General features: G+C 40.2%; 4 protein-coding genes and 1 non-coding gene across 7 annotated transcripts in view; 2 read left to right on the plus strand and 3 right to left on the minus strand.

Moving 5' to 3' along the window:
* zdhhc8b (zinc finger DHHC-type palmitoyltransferase 8b) overlaps positions 1-6,763 on the plus strand; it is a 58,367-nt gene extending 51,604 nt beyond the window's left edge. Inside the window, exons 6-11 of one of the 3 annotated variants that reach the window (XM_033972990.2) lie at positions 406-497; positions 2,047-2,179; positions 2,504-2,606; positions 3,271-3,380; positions 3,465-4,510; positions 4,941-6,763. In XM_033972990.2, coding sequence (XP_033828881.1) covers positions 406-497; positions 2,047-2,179; positions 2,504-2,606; positions 3,271-3,380; positions 3,465-4,510; positions 4,941-5,073 — 1,617 coding nt within the window. In that variant the 3' untranslated portion in view covers positions 5,074-6,763. Of the gene's footprint in view, positions 1-405; positions 498-2,046; positions 2,180-2,503; positions 2,607-3,270; positions 3,381-3,464; positions 4,784-4,940 lie in introns of those variants that run through there. The other 2 variants (XM_033972991.2, XM_055224066.1) reach the window with 2 other exon arrangements.
* Positions 6,764-6,827: 64 nt separating this feature from the next.
* On the minus strand, positions 6,828-10,426 carry ranbp1 (RAN binding protein 1). The gene is made up of 6 exons (XM_033972956.2): positions 10,269-10,426; positions 9,018-9,154; positions 8,783-8,940; positions 8,576-8,704; positions 8,432-8,500; positions 6,828-7,875 (listed from the first exon to the last, which is right to left on the minus strand). The coding sequence occupies exons 1-6, from the start codon at positions 10,281-10,283 to the stop codon at positions 7,739-7,741; spliced, it is 645 nt and encodes a 214-aa protein (XP_033828847.1). The 5' UTR covers positions 10,284-10,426; the 3' UTR covers positions 6,828-7,738.
* Positions 8,265-8,391, minus strand: LOC117377009 (small nucleolar RNA SNORA77). Its single transcript, XR_004541915.1, has one exon. It is a non-coding gene; the product is annotated as a small nucleolar RNA SNORA77 (small nucleolar RNA).
* A 352-nt stretch (positions 10,427-10,778) lies between the features above and the next one.
* trmt2a (tRNA methyltransferase 2 homolog A) lies at positions 10,779-14,761 on the plus strand. The gene is made up of 12 exons (XM_033973156.2): positions 10,779-10,884; positions 11,512-12,127; positions 12,475-12,583; positions 12,664-12,845; positions 12,923-13,037; positions 13,141-13,256; positions 13,330-13,441; positions 13,516-13,638; positions 13,808-13,883; positions 13,977-14,093; positions 14,175-14,271; positions 14,364-14,761. Exons 2-12 carry the CDS (start codon positions 11,550-11,552, stop codon positions 14,539-14,541), a joined length of 1,803 nt encoding a protein of 600 aa, XP_033829047.1. The 5' UTR covers positions 10,779-10,884; positions 11,512-11,549; the 3' UTR covers positions 14,542-14,761.
* Positions 14,762-16,221: 1,460 nt separating this feature from the next.
* On the minus strand, positions 16,222-22,644 carry dgcr8 (DGCR8 microprocessor complex subunit). The gene is made up of 14 exons (XM_033972090.2): positions 22,520-22,644; positions 21,325-22,256; positions 20,912-21,074; positions 20,473-20,615; positions 20,005-20,338; positions 19,484-19,681; positions 19,300-19,401; positions 19,127-19,225; positions 18,963-19,045; positions 18,772-18,872; positions 18,588-18,694; positions 18,357-18,484; positions 17,579-17,692; positions 16,222-17,503 (listed from the first exon to the last, which is right to left on the minus strand). Exons 2-14 carry the CDS (start codon positions 22,000-22,002, stop codon positions 17,420-17,422), a joined length of 2,334 nt encoding a protein of 777 aa, XP_033827981.1. The 5' UTR covers positions 22,003-22,256; positions 22,520-22,644; the 3' UTR covers positions 16,222-17,419.
* Positions 22,645-23,272: the final 628 nt, after the last annotated feature.

Here is a 23,272-nt window from a genome sequence, read left to right on the forward strand (position 1 = left end):
GTATGAATTGATGCAGCACTTTACATTTATCTAGGCTTAGGGCCAGCACAGTAAATACAGAGACTCTTCAGTCTTCTAATATGTGCTGTATGGATTAAATACTGTAATTTCATGTTTATTTATTAAAATAATCTGCAACTCTATAGGCTATGTATTGGCTATCAGTATTTAGTATACATCAACGTTATTTTATTTATAAATTCTTGATTCATGTAGTGAATACAAAATTTTGAAAATCCAAATAATTCTGTCAAGCCACTGCATGTCCTTATGGAGAGGGTGACTTGGCGTCACTGTATCTATGTATTAGTTGCATAAATGGCAACAAATTGTCCAATGCTGTCGGTTTGTACCATGGCCTTGTGCATGAACTCTGTCTCTTTATAAACTGTTTATACTGCTCAGGTGACGGGCAAGTTTCGTGGAGGAGTAAATCCCTTCACCAAGGGTTGCTGTGGCAACGTGGAGTACGTTTTATGCAGTCCTTTGGCGCCGAGGTAAGACATTGTACCTCTCTGTGAATATAAATGTTTTCAAGATTTTCTATGTAGTCATGTTTATGTTAATGCACAAATTGCCATGTGCCATTTCATATATCATTAAAACATTGGACAATAAGCACATGGATGTGGAGATACAGTGCAAAAACAAATATATATATTTTTTTTTTTGCTGGTGGTATTTTGGAATTGTTCTGACCCAGTGGCTTTTCCATCACAGTTTGACCAAGTTTGACTCTTTTAAGATGAGCATGGTGTACAGATGTTCACTTCGAGTTCATTGTTCTGTTAACAGGTGCCGCAATGAACATGTTATCTGTTCAGTTCACTTCAACTGCCTGATTGGTGTATGTGAACAATAGGACAACTGTAGCGGTCTCTCCTGTCTAGTTTTTGAAAAGACAACATAGAACATTACATGTTGAATCAATATCACTATCTCTTCTTTTCAAATATAGCAGTCTATGGAGCTGTTTTAATTTGTACCTGGGAAAGAATAACACGATTAACACTGCTAAAGTTGTGACATGTGCATATTGACTCCCACAGGTGTATCGTATTGTATATTAAGTATTGTTTCATCTCCGATAGAGACCCAAAGCAGTTCCAGCTAAATGCAATGAAAAGGAGCCTGTTATGTTTGAGCACATACTTTGAGGTGGCTGTGGAGGTGTCTGTCCAGAGCTGACTGAAAGCAGCCAAAACCCCTGGGGGAAGGCAGATGGCTCAGAGAGCTGACTCACCCACACAGAACAAACAGTTAGATTTGCACTTTCATTTACTGCCATTTACCACAATATCATCTAATAAAACAGTTACATTTTTTTAGTTCAAACATTATTCAGACATTATTATGAAATGTTAGGACCCTATGATATTAAAGGAAGGAAAGAAACTCCCCAGATACGAGTTAAACATGTTAAAATGAAATACTAATAACAATTCTAATGCTGATTTATTCAGTCCAATGCTCAAATCCAGTTTGTTTAAACCTAAAAGGACTCTGTCTGATCTGAATGGTCACTACCTAAACCCCAGCACCTGCAGCCAATTATTAATCAGTGCTAGTGCAGCATCTGCAGCTCAGTGAATTCTTAAAGTTCTGAGCTTTCATGAGGCATGACCTGCTCATAAAAACTTTGTGTACTCTATTTGCATGTCCAGGTTCAGTTGTGACTATAGTATTTATTTTTATTTTTTTCAAAACTGTAAGAGCGTAGGTACATACAGTTCCTTTAATATAGTTGGCCTTTTGAGGTAAAATTGCATGTATTGCATTGCTATATCAGATATATGGAGAATGTGTATAATCGTCAGCAGTACAGATGAGCAATAATTAAAATAAATACTTTGAAGACCACCATTTAATTGAGTTATTTGATAATATTTTGGGTTCTGACTGATACAGTAATTAGTGTGCCCTATTTTAACTACTCAAATTCATGTGTAAATAGCATTGTAGTATACCTTTTGTGAGCCACACTATAGAAGTATTGTTTGAGGACAAAGAGAGACCTGTTTGCTGATGCCGTCCATTCTGATGCAGATATATGCTGGATCCCAGGAAAAAGCCCCATATCAATATCCAGCCCCCATTTATCAGGCCGGACCTCTCCGACAGGCAAATCACCATCAAGGTCAGCGACAACGGTATCCACGGCACCATCCTCAGCTCCAAGGTGAGCTCATAGATATGGTTACAGTGCAGTTTTTAGTGCTGTAATTAGTTTCTTTCTTTTGAGTGTAATTCACTGCTATTTGACAATACATTAATCAATATGGGTAATATGGTAATAACAGTTTACCATTGCTGTGGAGAAAATTATCACAGGTAGCAGGTGAACTACTATACCTTAATTATTTCATACTATGGACAGAAGACATGCCAGAGAACGCTTTGCAGATTGCTAGGCCTACTACTACTGTCTGCAGCATTGTCTTTTCTGCACAAACTTATTTAGACATTTTTCACATGTTGCTGTGTATGTCTTCTCTGTCTCCAGTCTAAAAACAGCTTGGATGGTCTGGATGAAAAAGAAATCCAGCCCCCTCTCCCTCCCAAAGCTGACAGGTACAACCTCAAAAACCATCTGATCTCCAGTGAAGGTAAGCAGGGACCATCCCTTTTCTTAGGTCAATTCTATTTCCCAGTTTTCTGTCTATTTTGTTGAATAAATGGCATTTTTATAGACCTGTAGTGACTTGACTCTAGTTAGGCATGATAAATGCCCACCTCGGTGACAGTCCTATGGCCTTGATTTTTCCAAGCTGGAGATTGGACCTGATTTGTTGCAGAGGGAGCCTGGTTCACTGAATCTGTATCAGATTTGCTGTACAATGCTGGAGTGAATCACTGCAACATGAATCACCATTTTTCTTTTCTCCTCTAAGTGGTGTGAGGGAGTGGAGCTCTGCCAATAGAGGGGAGAGAAATCAAACAGGCTCAGATCTGGACTATAATTAAGATGAAGCCTGTCATTTGTGTCTAACAGCTCAGAAACTATTGTGGCTGTGGGTTTATGAATGACATCACCAGCACTCAACATATAAAGAAGATTTATTGTGTTCTGTTAGTCATATTAGATGTCAATTTTCACAGGTTAGACCTCAACAGCAGATTTTCTGCATTATGTTAGGGTTGGAACACAAAAGGCTCTTTTTATTGAACTTTACTGCCACCTGGTGGTGTGTCAACTGCACTCATTATACTCCTGATACCTCTTTGCAACCCATGCCTTCTAATATGTATGACTATTTACTCCTCTGTCAGTAGAGAGCTCTCTCTCTGGAAAGACCCATCCCTCGACTCCAGCCATGTACAAATACAGGCCATCCTTCAGCACCATGCCCAAGGTTCACTACCACAACTCTCGGGAGAAGGTAAGATGCTGATTTCTTTTCAGTAAAACCCAGTGTAGTTGTATCTTAAAATCATTTAACTATTCTGTAACCTTTTTTCCTCAGATTATCATGGGAGAGGAATGTAAGACTTCAGCCATTCTGGAGGAGGGCGTCCGTGGTCACGACTACCGCTCAGAGCCCAACCTAGACCTGCCTGAATACACTAATGCTCCACTCCATCGCACGTTCCAGTCGTCTCCTCTGCAGCTGGATTCTGACCCTGTGAACTCTCGCTCCCTCAGCCTGAAGCAAGCTCAACGCCGCTCCGAGAAGGGCCATCTTACAGCACTCCAGCCTCAAACAGTCACCTCCACCCCCTACAAGAGTGTCTTTTCGCCCAACACACTGTCCAACAGGAATGGCAGCCTGTCCTATGACAGCCTGCTCAATCCCAGCATCTCCCCAGGTACTGCCAATGAGTACATGGCCCACCGTGGGATGCCCTCCATGGGCTTCCACTCTCCTTATCTGCCAACCAAAATGTGCCACATTAAGGAACCTGAGAACCAGAGGCAGCAGGTCACAACCACCTACAGTCCAGTGATGCCTGTGCGAGTGGGCCGGCAGTCCCCTCACCAAAGAGACAGGGACCCATCTCCAGTGCGCTATGACAACCTGTCCCAGACCATCATGGCCTCCATCCAGGAGCGAAAGGAGATGGAGGAGAGGGAGAAGCGCCAGATGTTCCATGGGCGCTCACAACCACACATTTATGCCCAGGACTCTGGTGTGTTTGATGGACCAGGGGGGTACGGGCTGCCCCCTAGCGGCTGTTATCCAGATGGGACTCGATCTCGAGGCCCAACACCTCCAGCCTACAGTGGCTCTAGAGACAACCTCATGGGAGTGGGGTTGGTGAACTATGGCCAGCGCACCCCGGTCTTGCGCCATGGCGGGTCCACCATGGGCCGAGCCCTAAGGACTTCCTCTACTTCGCTGCACACTGACCACAGCAGCTCCAACAGCAGCAGGGCCACGGAGGGCTATCGCTCCCCCACACATCAGCCCCATTCTCCCATTGTCCCCCGCTCCCCATCCTATTCCCACCACAAACTCTCCTACATGAACGCCCATGAAAGGACAGACTCCCCTCGCCTGGGAGCTCCAAGGTATGACTCTTAACATCTGGGATTGCATGCACTGTCTAAGGCCCAAGGTGCATGGGGCCATCATGTAATGTCCCTGTTCCATTGGAGGTCCTTATCTGTTTGCAGCACACAGCCAGCCCTCTCACTTTGTTCTAATATTGCTGTGTATCCATTATTATTTCAATGGTATTTAAATACTTTTGGTTGTCTGTAATGGATTGCTTTTCTAGTGAAATAGACCATTTTGTGTGAATCCATGGATATAATAATGAAAAATAAAGGATTGATGATATGAATTTCTTTTGCATGCATTTCTAACATTCCACATATACTTACAGAGTTTGTATATTGTATTCTTCATAATCCATTCAACTAACAGCATGCCTAACCCCTCCCTGTACAGTTTGAACAGTTTAACATAATTTTTCCCTGTTGTGTTTTTTTTATTCAGAGAAACCATAATAGTTAATGGGCAGAGGGACTGCCATCCCAGTGCCCACGGCACCCCCCTCAGCCCCAGTCGCCACAGTAACGTCAAAAAGATGACTGGCATCGGTGGCACCACCTATGAGATCTCTGTGTGAGGAAGTGCTCTGGAGTCACATCTCAAGACTGTAACATCTCTGTTTTCAAAGAGCAGGTCACTCCTTTTGATAGGATAAGCCTGCCTCTACTGAAGCCTCTAACAGGGTGTGAGACACCACTGCTGTTCGGGCGGTAATGAGGGGAAAGTTTACGTGTTGGCTCATAATCTTGGTCACAGGAGTGTAGTTGACAATGATTGTTTGTTGGTTGTAACTTGTAACAATACATTTTTTCCAACTGTCACACACAAAATTAACTGTAGACTACAGTGAGGTGTATCTACTTGACACTTGGAAAAAAAAATAAAAATCCACCACATGACTTTTGGCCTCAAGTCAAGGTGCTCTGTAAAACCTGCACTGCATCATCTTTTTTCAAGTGAAGTGTTTTTGATATTACAACACAACTGGATGGAGAAGCACATATTTAGAGGGAGGGCTAACAGCTATCAATATTCAAATGTAAATTAATTTATTTACAAATGTCATATTTTCATAAATCTACTAAATGAATGTCTTTTTGTTTATGTCAATTAATTGTTGGAAACAACCCCTTTTTTTTTCTCAGTGCAGTTTTTCAATGATCATTGGTAATTTCTTGGTTCAAGACATTGGGTGACTATTGCATTTGGATAGAACAGGAATACCTCATCACAGTGGAGGGTATAGGTCAGCATTGCACAACCGAAAAACTTTGTTTTCTTAATGTTTAAATTTGTTAAAAACGAAACAAATTTTGATATGTATGTTATGTTTGCGTCCATAATGTAACGGTTGTATGCATATGTCATTGTAACTGGTAAAAAGCTAACTGGTTGTTGATTTGATTTATTTTGTATTTTTTCTAATTGTGTTTTATTTACCCATACTTTAAAACTTATGTTTGATACATACATTTTTATATCGTAGGCAAATAACTGAAGCCTGGGCTAGATTTGAGTGCATTATGTTTATGTTGAGTCTTCAATGATGACTTAAAAGCCTAAAAAAAAGTTGTACCTTGCAGTGTAAAAATAATCTTACTTAAAATGTGATGCAAACAAAAGTTACTCTGTATTTAACATCTAAAAGATATCAAAAATGGCTATTTGATGAAATTCAGCTTCTGTCTGTACAAACCAGTACCACTTTAATAAGTGGCAGCTGAACTTGCATTTTAGCTTATCATCAAGGTATCAATGGACACCTACAATAGTATCTGCGTTAAAAGATTTGACCACTATGCCTTTAAAGACATAAGACAATTTTCAGCGATACTGGTTACCAAAGGTACATGTCAAAAACTCTCTAGATTGCTGGATTTTAGGTGAGATCACACAATATAAGCTATAGGCTCAGTGGTAAATTGAGATAAGGACAGTAGTTGTAAATTGCTAAATTTGGTGACTGAAAACTGAGATAAACAACCTTGTCACTAAGCGTGACACATTGACACATTCTAATGTTTAAGTACAACCAGTATGTTTCTAAGAGCTATTCAACCCAAGTATGCTTAATATAGAGTGGGCATCTCTGCACCTCTTTAATGCCAATTCCCCTTAAAATAAACTGCCACTAGTCTTTGTTTTGGGAATGGACTTCACTGCAGGTCAGGGGCCATTCCTGACCGTACTGAAGCAACTACCGTATGTACAAGATCAATTGAACAAAAATTCATATTTTTGTGAAGAAGAAACCTCCCAATGGAGTACAGTAAATAAAATTTCCTATTGAAGTGGTTGAGAGCTTCTGTTCAGTTTCATTAATGCAAACAGTTGGTCTTGGAGAGATTTTATTCAAAGGTGGAGGAGGAAACATCTCAAATCATCTGTGCAAATGAAAAGCAACATTTCATCCATACACATTTTTACAGATGCACTTCAGAGGCAAAGGCTAAGAACTCAATTAGTGAAGATTAGGTGAGCAGATAGGTCACACTTTGTTACATTTAATAAACATGCTTTCTGTCTGGGAATGTTCAAAATATATTTATCAGGAAAATATTAAGCACATAGCTGCGAACTTTGAACCGTTGACCTTAAGATTTTCAAACAAAACTATGCAAAATGCTTTGATAAGTGCATCTGCTCCAATGCCATGAGAGTGCAGTGCCATTTGCCACATGCACCAAGATAGCTACTTAACTGCCTGGAGTAAATTTCTCCATTAACCAACCCAAAAAAGGCAGTTAAAGCAGCACCCACTGAAGACCACCTGAGCTACCTTCACCCCGCTACAGGCAACATGGACACTAAACAGGGCAAGAAAACCTGTCAAGATGTACAAAAAGATTTTATATTTTAACACCTCTAATGCCCCGTATATTGTCCTGTGCAGGCTACATCCTCTTAGTCTACAAATTTTTCAACAATACTTAAAAAAAAAAAAATCATGACACCCAATGTGGGAATTATCACTATCACAAGCCTTTTTTCACAGTTTATAAAAGTAATATCGATGACGTATGAAAAGGTGACATCTTCAGGGATTAAGGAGAGGCTTTTTTTTAGTACAAATTCAATATATTGTTAGTTTTTTTTCAGTGGCATCAAGGACTTGTGATCTTGAAGCAAAACCGATAATAAAAATAATATGCAAGTGTCCAAATTTCAGTTCCGTTACAGTCTATTGTAGAAAAAGAGGAAAACTGACAACTTGAAGATCAGCAAAAGCGAGTTCTTATTTCTCAATTCTTTTCTTCTGTCGTGACCTCCTTTTTCTCATCATTCTTCTCAGTCTCCTTTTTGTCCTCTTCCTTCTTCCCATCCTTTACAGAGAGGTCTTCTAGTTTCTCTGCAACTTTGTCTGGCCCATCATCCCCACCTGTTAACAGCGGAAGTATGTTAGCTTTTATAAATAAAAAAAACAATAGGGATTGCAAAAATGTGTTAATTGGTGGGTAGTGAATAGTGAAAGCAAATTGTGTATTCCCCTGTAGAATATTGTAAAAGTAGCGCTATGCTGAGCATAGATTGACTAGACAGACAGTTCATCCAGTCTTTTTTACAGAGCTGTTCTAAGGCTGTGCACACTCAAAAATGTGTACATTAGAATATTAATTATGTGCCAAATATTTTGTGAGAACCAAAACAGACTTAAATGCCTATTTTCTCCTTTTATGAATTGACTTTTGGGAAATATGGCTTTAATTGGCCAATACCCATTTCCTCAGTAAAATACTCTAGTTTATTAGATCATCTAATTTTCTAGGACAAAATGTGGCAGAACAAACACCTTTTCTTTACAGAAAAACAGTTATTTGTTATGTTCTGCAGAATTTTGTAGCAGACAGAAAAAGTCCTAAGCTGGATCACACAGCAAAGAACAGAGTGAGTCTGCATAGTTATGGTTTGTGTCTAATGTATTAATGAGAGCTTACCTTTAACTTTGAGAGTTTTTCTAACTTCCTCCTTGCACTCATCAAACTTCACCTTAAATTTTTGAGCATCTGTGATGAACAAAATGGAGAATTTTCAATTTTGAATGCAATCAATTGAAATGAAAAAGTTAAAACTAAACTTACTTTCTGAGTTTAAAAATCGTATTGCCAAAAGTTCAGCTTTCGGGCATTCATCAGCATAATCTGCCAATGTATTCCACACCCAGGCCCGGTCACTGCCCGCATTTGGTTTTAGCTCCATTGCAGGTGTAACTGTAGCATAATCAGAGTGATAAACAGTACTGTAATTGCTGTGACCATACCCAAAGTACAGTGTGTATGTGCACTCACTGTGATGGTTGGCACAGATCTTGAGTGTTCGGTCTCTCCTCATCAGAAGGCGGATGCTACCTGACTCTTTGTGCTTCAGAAGCTTCACGTCTCCAGTGCCCCTCTCCTTCCACTCAGGAGGCTCATTCTCTGAGGCAAACCGATACAGTTTGGCTCTCCTGTGGAGTTTTGATTGAAGACATTATTGTTCAAATCTATTTAAATCTTAATACATGAAACAAACTGGTCAAATTACATTTTAAAGACTTCCTCCTCATCCTCTTCTAATGTTTTTATATCCTGTTCTGGAAGGCTCACTATTGGATCATAGTGGGGATCATGATTGGTTTCTTCTGCCGCATCTGGAGCTGTTGTTTCTTGTTCCTCTTGGTCCTGAAAAATGTTACAGTGCTTAGGTGGGGTTAGGGCTGTGAATAAATAAGTAACCACACATCAATGCATACAGATCATCAGGTCTACTAAATCTACTGTGACATGCTGCATGCTCTGAACCCCTCAATGGGAAGATTTGGAGTTCACCAAGTAAGTGTGGCTTTGATGAGTAAAACTTGAGTATGGATTTTCTCAAGCAAAGCACCATTTCAGCCACGAAAGATCATCGTATCTGTCGTAAATCATACACTACTTGAATCGTTTCAGCGTCCTAGCAGCTGTATTGCCTGCCACCAAGCATCCACACCAAATACAATTTCAGTAAAGAATATATTGGATTACCCAGTATCATTTAAAATCAATGGTTAGGAATAGCTCGTCCGAATATGTTCTTTTTAGGGGAAAACGAAGTAGATTGATAAAATGAACTCACGAAGAAGTTATGCTACTTTTTAAGGCCCAGGGCGAGCTAACGTAGTTTCTTTCACTATCAGCTTACAATTACATGTGGGCCGTGATCCCATTTAACGTCCACGCTTACAACAAATACAGTACAGTAGCAAATATGAGAAGTGTGGCTTTAAAATTGGGACTGGCGTTTGTTTCGGATCTAAAACATTCGTGACTATGAAAGCTACATTTAGCCAACTCATGTTAGCAACTGTTGTGCCTGAGAGACAAAGGCATGGGCATAGTCATGGATCTCATTTCTTTGACAATGGTTTCTAGCTAGTAAAACGTAAAGAAATGTTTCTTTTTCGTCCAAAAACAGACACGTTAAATTGTCTTTATGGGGCATATAAGATTTCTCGTGTAGAAACCTGTAGCTAACGTGTTGTGTAACTGCTGTGAAACTACTTCTACCATTAATTGTAGGACATATACTACTAGGCTTAATACACCTTCCTATTCAAGGTCCATCACTGTTTCTAGTACCACAACGATCGCAAAGAGCACTAGCTTTGGAAATGATATCACCAAATATCGGCATTTTGCTTCGATGCTCCAAGTACAAAGTTTGTCGGAGAATGCAGTAAATATAGGAGCATTTACATCTCAATTCTCCCTGTAACGAAACACAATGAAGTTGATGATCCAAAGCGTGTATTCTCACCTTTGGGTCTGCCATAATTATGTAGATGTTTAAAGATTATGGCAATTGTGCGATAGATTCAAATCCCGAAACTGTCCGCCGTTGGTTTCTCTACTCACTTCCGGCTTCGGCTTTCGCGCGCCCGACGTAAGCGCTTCGTGTCTCTCTTGTGTGTTTTTAGCAACCCAGACGCCTCCAAGCGTATTGCTGCCCCTCACAGGTTGCTTTTGGTACTGCAGTAGAGATGCATAAAAACATATATATTTGTTAATAATGTAGGGATTTAATATATTTCCAATTTCAAAAAAAGTATTAATTTGGCTAGTTTGCTATAGTTTTATTGTAAATCTTAACCTTTCATGTTTTTGGTCCAATTAGTTATTTTATAGGGATGATGAAAAGAGAAAACTTTTCGCTTATTGTTTTGGGAACAGTTGAATCATTTTAAATGTTATATGAAACTGTATGAACATACCTTAGAAAAGATACAGTGGATGGCAAGTATCTGTCTCTTTAAACGGTGAAAAGGTTGTCTTTGCACGTGGTTCACAAACCAACATGGCAGCGCCCTGTAGCCCACTGTGAAGTGAGCAATATCCACAAGTTTGTGAAACAGAGGTAAAGTTAGAAAGTGAAGGTAAGCCAGGAACATTTCTAATGCTTATTTTTTTGTTAGGAATATATGCCTAAAAGGCAATAGCGCTAGAGGTAGTGTTCATTTTACAACATTTTAAGGACGTAGTTTTCCATTTTAGTCTATGTATTTGGGTTAAAATTGGGGGCACGTTGGTTCGTAACATGGTTGAGAGGGAGATAATGGGCAATATCGTCCCCTTTTACTGCAACGTAAAACTGACAAACATGGATTAAATGTTTTTACAATTTTTTTCGTTATTACGTTTAAACGAGAAAAAATGTGTTCAGTTTCTCGTTTTAACGTGAATATATTAAGCTCATATCCAATGCACTGAATAGGGGCCAGTCACATTAAGCAGGTCCGAGTGCGTGATCTGTATGATCTGCAGCAAGGCGCAGGGGAGGAGCCAAGCCTTGGCATTGTGCTTATGTCTAATGACAGGACAGACTGTGGCACTCCAACTAACTATTGTATTCACGTTTGTCACTTCTACCCTTCCGTACACCAAAAATAGGGACTCCTAACCTCACTCTTACTTAATTCTTGAAAGCTCCTACTTGTTTTGCTTCCCTAAAGCCTATATATAACCCCTTAAAAAAAATTCATGTATGTTTGTTTTTTCCTCAGAAGCCATAGGCTAGTTATTGTTTTCTTGACATTTGGAGATGGCAGAAGTCATTAGTAACCCTGTGCCTGATGCACCACCTGCTACGGAGGAGGAGATATCTGCAGAATTGCCCCAGGACAGTAACACTGAGGAGAGTGAATCATCAGACCCAAGCATGTACCGGTATATTAAAAATGATCTGTTCACGTCTGAGATTTACAAGGTGGAGATAAGAAACCTGCCTAAATTCACTGGGTTTAATGATCTCAAGAAGTTCTTGGCCAAGCAAAATCTCAACCCACACAAAATCAAGCTGTTTGGAAAGCAGACGTTTGCTTTTGTGACTTTTAAAAATGAAGAGGAGCGTGATAAGGCGATGAAGTTGGTGCATGGGATGCAGTGGAAAGGCCAGGTGCTGAATGTTAAGCTAGCTAAGCCCAAAGCAGACCCCATTATGAGAAAGAGGAAGCAAGAGGAGAGCGAGGGCCCCCCTTCGAAGAGGACAGAGGAAGAGGAGGAGGAGCCGCTGAGTATCCAGATTGCCAATGCAGTGACACCACTGTGGAACATGCCCTACAATGAGCAACTCCGCAGAAAGGAGCAGGAGGTGGTGTCTGTGTTACAGAGACTAGCCAAGTGAGTGATGCAGAGTTTTTTGTTGTTTTTTTAATAGTAAAATACTATTGGTTTTGTTGGTGATGAAATCTGGAGGAATTAGAGAAAAAGACATCAGCTGAGTTGTTTTAAAGAACAAAAACATTCTTTCTGAGTGTCAACAATTTGAACACATCAGCCATCACTCCAATGTTCATGTTGGTGGTTATGGCAGAATGTTTCTTTACACTTTAGCAGTGTGTTATAGGCAGACCTGGGTTCTACTTTACTCTAAAATAATGGCTTACTTTTTGTGTGGGCTGCTATAAATATGTGTACAAATAACCTACTTAAAGCTGCTTTCCAAGAATAACCTCTGATTCTGTTAGGGAGATTGGCAACACCAACAAAGCCATGTTACCTTGGCTGTTTGCACAAAAAGGAAAATACAACAAGATGTGCTGTCCTCTGGAAGATATCCGCCCTTCTCCTACCCAGGTAATTTAAAAATGTTTATTGATAGTCGTTGTTATTAAACGTGATCATGTCATGTCTTAACCTGCATCTCTGGGTTGTAGACAGAGTACAGAAACAAGTGTGAGTTCCTGATTTCAATTGGAGCAGATGGAGAGGACAAGACCATAGGATTTCGGCTGGGGAAATATAAAGGCGGCTCTTGTGCTGTGGTCGGTCCAGCAGAGACCTGTCATGTCTCAACCCAAGCCAAAAAAGTGGTCAGTGAGTTTCAAAGGTTCATCAGGTAGGTCTCATTGTTTATCCTCACAGGATGAAACTTAAAGGTAACAAGAATGTTAAAACGGTGATGTTTTTGTATAGGACAACGACTTATTCAGTGTACAGCCCAGAGACCTACGAGGGACACTGGAAGCAACTAACAGTTCGAACCACAAGGACAGGGCAAGCTATGGCTGTAGTTTTCTTCAACCCACAGGTAACTACGACAAGACAGCCGAAACGTATGGCAAAAAAAATTCTAACTACTATTGTGGTGTAACAGTAATGCATAAATGTTGCCTTTAAATCTGTCATTTTAGAAACTGGATGAGGAGGAACTAGATGCTTTGAAAACCTCCATGAAGCAGTACTTCACAGAGAACGAGGGGAAGGACAGTGGCATTACATCGCTTTACTTTGTTAGAGAAGGGCAAAGGTGGGGACCGCCTGAACAGGTTTTCTACAACATACAGGAGTAACACGATCGTAATTTGAATTTTATTGTACAGGACGTCTCCTAACCCTGAGGACCTGCCCTGCGAGCTGGTGGGTGGAGAGAGTTGTATTTATGAAGAGCTCTTGGGACTGAAGTTCAGAATCTCACCTCATTCATTTTTCCAGGTAACCCAATGACAGCACAGCAGTTTATTTTGTTTTATATTATTGTTATTTTAAAGTGATTTGTCTTTCCTTAGGTGAATACAGGAGCTGCGGAGGTGCTGTACTCTACTGTTGGAGAGTGGGCCCAGTTGGATGAGAACAGCACTGTCCTGGATGTTTGCTGTGGGACAGGGACAATTGGGATCTCTTTAGCAAAGGTTGGCTGGCACAGCTTTTAAACAAAATGTTTAAACTTTCCATGTCTAACTGTAAAACATTTTATTAATTGCAAACTCAGTCATGTGTGTTGTTATATGACACTGTTAGATGAGTACTGATTGACTGTGCGTTTGTGGTCTTTAAAGTTAACTCGTTGTGGTCTTACAGAGAGTAAAGAAAGTGATTGGAATTGAACTCTGCCAAGAAGCAGTGGAGGATGCCAAAGTCAATGCAGAACTTAATGGTAAATCCGTTATGGCATTCTTGCATACTGATTGTTGATAATCTGAAAATTCAAATCTGTCAATTTTGCCCATTAATCTGTTTTTGTTTTAAGGGCTGAGTAACATTGAGTTTCACTGTGGAAAGGCTGAGGATGTGTTCCCAAACATCCTGAATGGTCTTGTTGCATCCAACCTCACAGCTATAGTGGATCCACCAAGAGCAGGCCTGCGTGAGTAAAATAAATTGCAAGATATAGATTAAACCAGTTGAGTTCAATATGCCAGAGTATAATAAGAATATTATTACACAGATTCCAAAGTTATTCTAGCTATAAGGAGAGCAGAGCACCTCAAGAGGCTGGTCTATGTTGCATGCAATGCAAAGGCTGCTATGAACAACTTCATAGAGTAAGTGAACATTTTTGGGGTGAACTGAATCACTTTTACTATCCAGTTTTAGTTTATTTATATTTGTATTTTTTGTTTTTTTCATTTCTCAGTCTGTGCCGAGCCCCGTCAAACAGAGTCCATGGGGCCCCTTTCCGTCCGGTAAGGGCCTTGGCTGTGGACCTCTTTCCTCAGACGATGCACGTTGAATTGGTCCTTCTCCTGGAGAGAGTGGGCTACGAATCCCAGACACCAGAGGACAGTGGCAGCCAACAACAGCCTGGCTGTTAGTGTAAAATATACAAATAATACCCAGCGGCAGGGGTTTGAAATACAGCTGACTGATTTTTTTTAAAAACTTTTGATAAAGATGTGTCTCCTTTCAGTTTAAATGTACAATATCCTCCGCCATGCCTGGTCCATTTGAAAATATGCTTCTGAATGTCTTCCTTCATTTTGTGTTCTGCTTATGTTCCTTCACTTAAAACCAATAAACTTCTCTCATATCATTACTCTCACACATTTCATTTTACCTAAATATCACAGAAGGCAGTGAAATGAGGTTGCAATACATAGCCTACTTCATTTCCCTAAGCAACATCTCATGGAAATGGGACACACACAAAAAAGGTTTGAAAGATTAGGGGCTCAGTGGAGTCAACACCAAAGTATTAAGAAGCCACGATTCAATAAATTATCACTAAGTTAAATCACTATTAAATGCTAATAAAATTCAGAGTTGATTTTTCACTTGAATTCAGGTCACCTTACACATGGTAGTCCCTTTCTGTCAGCTGTAAACTGAAAAAGGCTAGTACAGAGCTGAATTGTAAGCAATGAGCTCTTATGGTGACACTAAAAACAATACAGGACAAGCACCCCTGCAGAAGTACTAGCTGTGGAGGTCAACGGATGAAGTTTAGCTGTTGTGCTATATTTATGCTGAAACTGCTTGCTGACACATTGATTAGTATGCACAGTCCCTAATGAAACAAAAATGACAAGTTGAATAAAAAAAATAGCGGTCCTCATCAATGGAGAGGTACGGACGGAAATCCCTCTTTGCGTCCCCAGTTTGAACCATGGCTCTATTAGAATAACTGGATGGGGCATTGCTGTCTCGAGTTATCTTAGTGGCCACTCATTGGTGCTACAGCGAAAAAAATCCCTCCTGCCCAAAAAGGATTTTTCCCATAGAGCGTAATGTAATCACACACTGTTCGTGTTCGGCTGTCAGTGCACCTACAGATTTCACAAAGGTCGCGTGACAATTTTACCTATTTTCAGATCATAAACTTTTTCTCAGCTCAAAATGCATCTGTTGTCTTAAAAACGCTTTTTAATAGTTTGCTTCGGGTTCGCTCCATGTCTAGCTAAACTCAAGCGCTGATTGGTTAGATCACGTGGTACGACATGAACGAGCACGTGAGCGACGCTAACGAAACTGTCGTGAATGAGCCACAGGTTTAGAACATGTTTCAGAAGTGCCCTGGAAGCATAAACATTATAGTTTGTAATTTATTTATTATTTCCCGTTCTCCTTCGCGGCCGCTCCGCTCACTCTTGTCGCGCAAAGCCTCATGGGGAGTAGCCCAACTGCGCATGCTCTATGGGCAGGACAGGACCGGATATACATAGCCGCTAAAGGCTAAACTCGCGACATGCGCCATTGAGCACGGCCAATTGACTTCAACGGGCCTTGCTTGTGTGGCAAAGAAGGATAGCCATAAAGCTGGTGCATGGGATGCAGTGGAAAGGTCAGGTGCTGATTATTAAGTTGGCCAAACCCAAAACAGACCCATAGATCAGAGCCATAAACTATACGGTCTATGATTTGAGCAGTGACCCCATCATGAGAAAAAGGATGGAGAGGCTCCCATCAAAGAGGGCGGAGGGAGAGGAGGAGGAGGAGCCGCGCGGTTCTGCTTCTTCATTATGGCCCTGCACCTATGCCAGTAAACTGCTCTCACATCATGTTCAGGACGTTTTATTTTGCATAACAAACATCACTGAAGTCAATGAGCTCAAATAGGTCTACTTCATTTTCTAAGCAGAACATCTCAAAGTTATTACAATGCAACAGCAAAATAAATTGATCCTTCTTGCACCAACACAGAAGACAACAAATAGCACATTCTTTAAGCAATCTAAATGCATTTCTATTTTACACCAGCTAGATTTAACAATGTAGATGAATTTGCTGCCATGAAATATTCTATAAATGCATATAACTGCTAGCTTTGGTTATGTTGTTTTGTTGGTTTATCACAAAACCTCAATACACTTATTTGGCCAGAGGCATTTTTAAAATACCGGGCAAAAGTGTCAGTTCTGCACATTTCATTTTAAAAGGTGTTTTAGGTCCAACATTCAAAATGATAATCTAAGGTGACATGTAGTCAAAAGACAAAAAGGTGCCTATGAAATTGTGGCCTGTGTATATGCCATTAGTTAAAAAATGTAGTACATTTTAATGTAACATTTAGTTTAAAAAATTGCCACACTATGACTACCTATGCCAGTTGCAGGGTCAATATGGAGCAGTGCGATTTTCTTGTCCAAATAAAAAAAGTTAACTTGAAAATTTCTCAAAAGCACTTATTTTAGTACCAAACACAGCAAGAGCAGTCAACAAAAAGAACAAGACAAGTGCATAACAACCTTAAATAGTGACTTCACAACACAACTTTTGATCGTGCAAATCAAGACAGCATCTTTCTCCAGCAAATTATGGAATATTTTGTGCCCATCACGAAATAAAACCAACCACACTACCAAGTGAGAAATCCAATTATCAACTCCTCTGGTATCACAAAGAGCATAAATACGTACATTTATTAGTAGTCCCTTTTTAAATATTGTAAAGCACAGATATCGGTACAACTGATCGTAGAAAACATTTAAAACAAAACCCATATGGAAAAAAACATACACTAATTTCATTTTTGACTTGACCAATTCACCTTGAACCTCTCCAACAACTAGAGAGGTAGATGGCATTTGCTCAACTGTGCATGTTAGTCCGACTCAAACAAATAAAGTCATAAAATGTGGCCGAAGGATGCGAGCAGCTTGTCTGACTATATTGCCACTAAGTGATGCATTTTTTTAAGGTAGCGACACGTGTTTTGGACAGTGACTGGTTTCAGTGGGGGTTAAAGATTCTTCCTTAAACGTCAACAGTGCAGAGGGGTTCGCTCCCGGGTTGGGCAGACTCCATAATGGTCATCTTAGGTTTCTTCCTGGTCTCCTCCTGAGGCACAAAAAATGCATATAAACAATATATACACAGCAAACAACTTGATTAAATTTAGGCAGGAAATGATACCCTCTGTTTGGCCAGTTTTCTCATTTCTTCTTGCAGTTTGTTCAGGATATGTAGGTTTGGCTTGTTCTTTTTGGCATACTGCTGAAGCTCAATCACACTCTTGTCTGAGCTCTCCTGCAAAACAGATCAAGTGTTAATCAGAGTGCCTTTTTTGGGGGGGGGATTTTAGTCCTTATGCTCAAATTCATTAAAGAGGGAGTTTTTCCACTTCTATAGAAATATTAACACCTAACATATTCAGATCACCAGGTTACCTTTTATGGGATTTGAAAATACTGTTAGTCAAAAACAAAATATTGTGTTTTTTAAGTTTCACTTCACTGAGTCTCCCCTCCCCTAGCTGTCCGTGCGAAGTTTCTCCCCCTTCGGAGTGTAATCACTGCACTACAGCTAATGAAACCACTGCACATCCTATCAGGGTTGTCAAGTTCCTGTGTAGTTTTGTATCATGTATATCTTGCATATTTATGGAGAATTGTTGTGTGGGAGAATGGATCACATAGGCTTGTAGGCTGAGCATTGAACAGAATCTTACAGTTAAGCATAAGGAGGGTTCAAATAGGACCCGGGAGAGATGGTTAAATTACATTAAACCTCTTCAGGTATGCTTTTGATGAGGGAACAATGTTATAACATGATAGAAAGCTTTAAGAAACATAAAAAGTATAAAAATCTATTATACAATCCCCCTCTTTAAGAAATTCTCATACAATCTGCAAATTTCCAAATTATTGCTCAAATACAAATCTAATATAAATCAAATCGTGTATTTGTGTACCTTCTTCACCATCTTGTTGCTCTCCCTCCCGTACATTCTCAGCAGCGAACCCCAGTTTTTCACATGTGGATGAAGCATTTGCAAGATCTTTTGGGATGCCAACTGTTTTCCGACTCTTTTGTTTTTGCCTGAAAAAGAAAAAAAACAAACAAAACAAAGCAGATGGGTGTTTAAAAAGTTACACTGAATTACAGTTTAATCATTCATTGTCACGGCTCCATTTAAACTTACACCAGCCTCGTACAGTGTGCTTCCCACAGGTCATCACATATTCACTCTTCTGGTTTTTCCCAGGAATCACCTCAAATTTAATGCTTGTGTCACCCATACCATGGTTTCTGTGGTCATAAAGGGGGAGGACATGTCAGGACTTTGCACTGCTCACCATTTATTAGAATAAATATGTCTAACTCACCTTTTAAGGCACTCATGTAGAATCTGATATGGCGAAAGTAGTCCTGCTTTATTGGTCAACTCATAAACTCTTGAGTCCTCTATACTGATATGATTAAAATACTGGGGGCAGAAAAATTTTTAAGTTGGACAAACCTAAATTGTATCATTTGTGTAAGTAAATTAGGTGACGTTTATGGTAAAAAAAAATACCTCCAGTTCATCTCCCTCCACCGGCTTTTCCTCTGAGGTTTGCTTCACAAAGTCGGGGATGAGGATTTCCAGTGTGGCACGAGCTGCAAATAGAGCTCAGTTTTAACATACAGTTTAAAGATTCAATAGGTAAATATAATGCCCTCACAAACAAAAGAAAATACCAGCTTTATTCTTGGCAAGTTTTTTACTGCTTGCAGTTCCTGTACCATAGGTTACTCCATCAATAATAACAGATGCTCCAAAAGGTTCACTTGGGTTCTCTGTAGAGACATAAAAATCTCATCAGTTTTTATATCATGGCAAATGTCCTCAAAATGTTACAACTGAATCTTACCACATTCAAAAAAGTTGTAAACAGGTCGAACTTTTAGGACACGTTGCATATATTCATGTAGGATGCAGACTTCAGACTTGCCATTTGGGTTGATGACAAATTCTGAGAAGGAGATATTAAAAATGTATTATTAAATGTAGATTAAATATAGATGTAAGTTGTCATCAAATCTTAGCCAGCCTACCTTTCTTGGTGGGTGCATCTTGTACAGACAGTGTGATGAGCTTCTGGTTGGCAGGTAGGATAGGTCTCTCCGACTCGGCCTGCTTCCTCTTCATGTCTCTGTTGAATTGCCGCCGCTCTGCCCATGTGCGAAACTTCTTCACTGTCACTTGTTCAAAGTCAAAGCACTTCTCCAAGTACTGACGAAAATCTTCAAGTTCTGCGTGGCAAAAATACAATGGTTAAGACAAAACATTTATTGACAGTGCTACAAAAAGTAAAATAAACTTGTAACCAAGCCTAATTTCTAAACTCACACAAAAATAAGAGATCAAATTACACTTATGTGATAAAAGTCTGGTGCATCTTTAAGTTACCAAGAAAATATAATTGATCTGTATAAATAGCCACATAAAATAGGCACATTTTTAGCCAGTTTACATATAATAAGCTAGGCTGACAGAAAGACCTGATTAAATCACAATACTTCATCATAGCAGAAATAGAAAAAATAAACTCAAGGCTGACCTCAAACTTCCTTACCTATGGACTCATCTTTACAGACCTCCACCTTGGCCTTGACCTGTCCCAAAGCCCCCTGCGCAGAGTCACACGCCTGGGGGTCTTTGCTCTGGGAGTTGGCCTCAGCTTCTCCATCAAAGGAGTCGGGCTGACTGGAGGAGGGTATGTTGTCTGCATCATGGGCTGGACACAGAGGCTCAGTACTGCTCATCACTGCTTCGTTATTCAGTCTGCTGGATTTGACAGGAGACTCCTCAGCATTTTGAGTCATTTCACCATTGAGCTCCTTTTCCTCCTGCTCCTTCATTTTCTTGTAGTGCAGACAGGGGATGCTGCTCGTCGGTGGGTCGTGTTTCTGTAAAGGATTTGTGAGTATACAACTTGAATCCATGCAAACAATTAATGCACTTTGAAAGCTCATATGAAAATTGAATAAAAGTAGTAATTTTAATGCACGTGCAAAGATTCCAACCTTTCTTAACGTCTTACCCTGATACTTCCGGTTCCCAGGAAGTAGGGTCTGGACCAGGTGACCACTCTGGTCTCTCTGTGCAGGTAGACTGGAATGCCAGAGTTATGGAATGTCATGATCCATCCATCAGGAAGAGGCTCAGTAGGAGGGCGCCCCCTACCTATCACACATTACAGCACACATTCACAATGACAGTGTACATATAGTCATGATGTGCATTAGGTTTACAAACGTCAACTGAGTAAACATTGCCATCTTCTGGGCACTCCATGTTTGAGTCATTCAACATGCATTTTTACAAATAGCACGAATTACATTTATCCAGTATTATGTGAAAAACAATTGATTATTGAACACAGATCACTGCAATAAGGTACTAGACTTGTTCTTCATTTGTAAAACTCTGTAGAAAGGTTGTATTTGGTTTAATATGATTTAAACCAGTCCCTCACTCACTCTTGAGAACAGTCTTAATTTTGGTCATCATGGGCTGGACCCCTCCCTCTCCGTCAGACTGGTGGTCACTGTCTCCTCCATATTTGTCCTCTGAGGGACGCAGCTTTTTGGGGACTGGCATGCCCTCCTCCAGCAGGGCATCCACATCATTGTCAAACTCCTCCTGGAACAGTCAGTGGTTAAGGCTGGGAGGGAAGGATGCATCACCACATATGGGAATGGGATATTCATATTGTGAAGAGATGAGTGGAATATACACCAGTATAAAAGTCAAAATTATTGCAGTACCACTCTTACTTCATCTTAAATCATGATTATTAAAAGAGTACATCTTACAAAGTAAAAAGGCATGATGATGAAAAATAAATATGGTATAAAAGGATGACAGAGTAGACAAGTACAACCCAACATACCTCATAGGAGAAAGCAACAGCCTCATCATCTGCTTGCTCCTGCTGAACTATGGCGTCAGACTTAAATGTGCCGTCATCGGGGTCCAGGAAGTTCTCATAGAAGTCTTCAAACTCATCCAGAACAGCATACTCTACTTTATTTTCCATATCTATCTCATTCTCCTCAGATAATCTCCCTGCTGCATTTCCAGAACTACCCTCGCCACCATCCTGATCACTGGTCAAATCATGCAACCCACCATTAACGCTGTCTAACCCTTCATCTGCTTCGCTTTCTTGGCCTTCACCTGTGTACAAAACCTTCCTATCTTTACTATTGCTGCTGCTCTCTGCAAAGCTTACACGAATCTTAACATCTCTGAGAAGTTTAAGATCAGGCAAAAACTTGGTGACTGGGGGAGCGTGCCGTGCGGTTCTTGGACACAGTGGGATAGGATTGGCCTCACTTTTGGAAACCGTATTACAAAAAGTTATGGACGTTGAAGCGAGGGGCTGATGCGGCTGGTCTTCCCCGTCCCCTGGGGTGTCTGTGTGTCCATCACCACCAGAGCTAACGTCCATTACCTCTGCGTCACTGGACGTTTGCAGGGGAGGTGGTGGAGGTGCTCTTTCCGCATTTTGGGCCAAATCGTGAGGTGGCTCCAAGGGGAGAGGGGGTAGAACATCATCTATCTCCATTTCTATGTTAATTTACTTTTTACAAAGTACTAATTAAAAAACTATCGGAATTCTTTTATCTAAAATCGCAATACATGCAGAAACGCATCACTGTATTGATCATGTACCATGGTTGAAAATGCTAAGCTGACTACATTGTTCTTTTCATTAATGTAGACAGCTTTCAGAATCACTGTCTCAATTATTGGAAATCACAATGCATTCAGCTTATGAGGGCTCTAGGCACTGATCATCCTCCTCTGAGCTTCTGGGAGCTGTCAAAAGAAGATAGAATAGCGAGATAGAAAATCAAACCTATGGAAACATCGGAACAAGCCATAATAGTAAACCTTGCACTTTATGTATGCAATAGCAGTGAGTGACTAGCCACAAAAAGAGATAGATCCAGTCTATGAGCGGCACACGGGGCCCTTGATAATTTTAGCATGGATGCTAGTGTAAATGCTAACCACTCTTTAGCCTATTCTGAGCCGTGTTCATCATAACATTTAATGCACATCATGATATAAGCGCTTACCAACAAATGTGGCGCAGGCACCCACACAATCGAGCGACGAAGATGAGTATATTATTTAATTTTCGAAGAGGCATCGACTCGCCTCAGTTTCAGGGCAGCCATCTTGAAGAGGACCACATAGCGGCAAAAACCGGCGCGGCGGCGTCTCCCCGCCCCTGATGTTGCCAGATCACAAATGCAATATTCAGCCACAAAAAGTCAAGAAAGTAAAATAATAATAATAATAAAAAATAAAATAAACATAAGCAACAACAAAACGTTCTGCAAATTTCCGAATAGAAATGATTAAATATCGTTTCACGCTTTGCCAGTCTTTATTACAAACAAAAAAAAGTAGGCGGGGGCAAAAGTATAGACTATTTTAAGTCTATACTTTTGCAGGAGAAAATGAGTAGACCTACATCTAGTCGTCTCCGCGTACATTGTGAATTTGAGGTAATTTGTCCTACTTATTATGACTATACCTGTATTCTTTGACGTAGTCTATGTAACGGGCGCTCATGATGGGGATTGCAGTACCAAAACTGGACAGCAGGTGTCACAAGTGAATCAACAATGTGCACACACAAAATACACAAACTAAAATAGCACTAACCAATGGAAACTGACGGCCCACACCCAATGTCATCTTCATTGTGGCAAAAAATTTACTTGTGTTTTTTTATTACTGTAAAATCTCTTCAAAACTACAATATGCTCATGTTTTGTATTTGTTTTGGTAGAAATCAGTAAAACAAAATAAATTACAGTGAT

Source organism: Periophthalmus magnuspinnatus, chromosome 9 (assembly GCF_009829125.3).
Source record: "Periophthalmus magnuspinnatus isolate fPerMag1 chromosome 9, fPerMag1.2.pri, whole genome shotgun sequence".
In the NCBI taxonomy this organism is placed as follows: domain Eukaryota; kingdom Metazoa; phylum Chordata; class Actinopteri; order Gobiiformes; family Gobiidae; genus Periophthalmus; species Periophthalmus magnuspinnatus.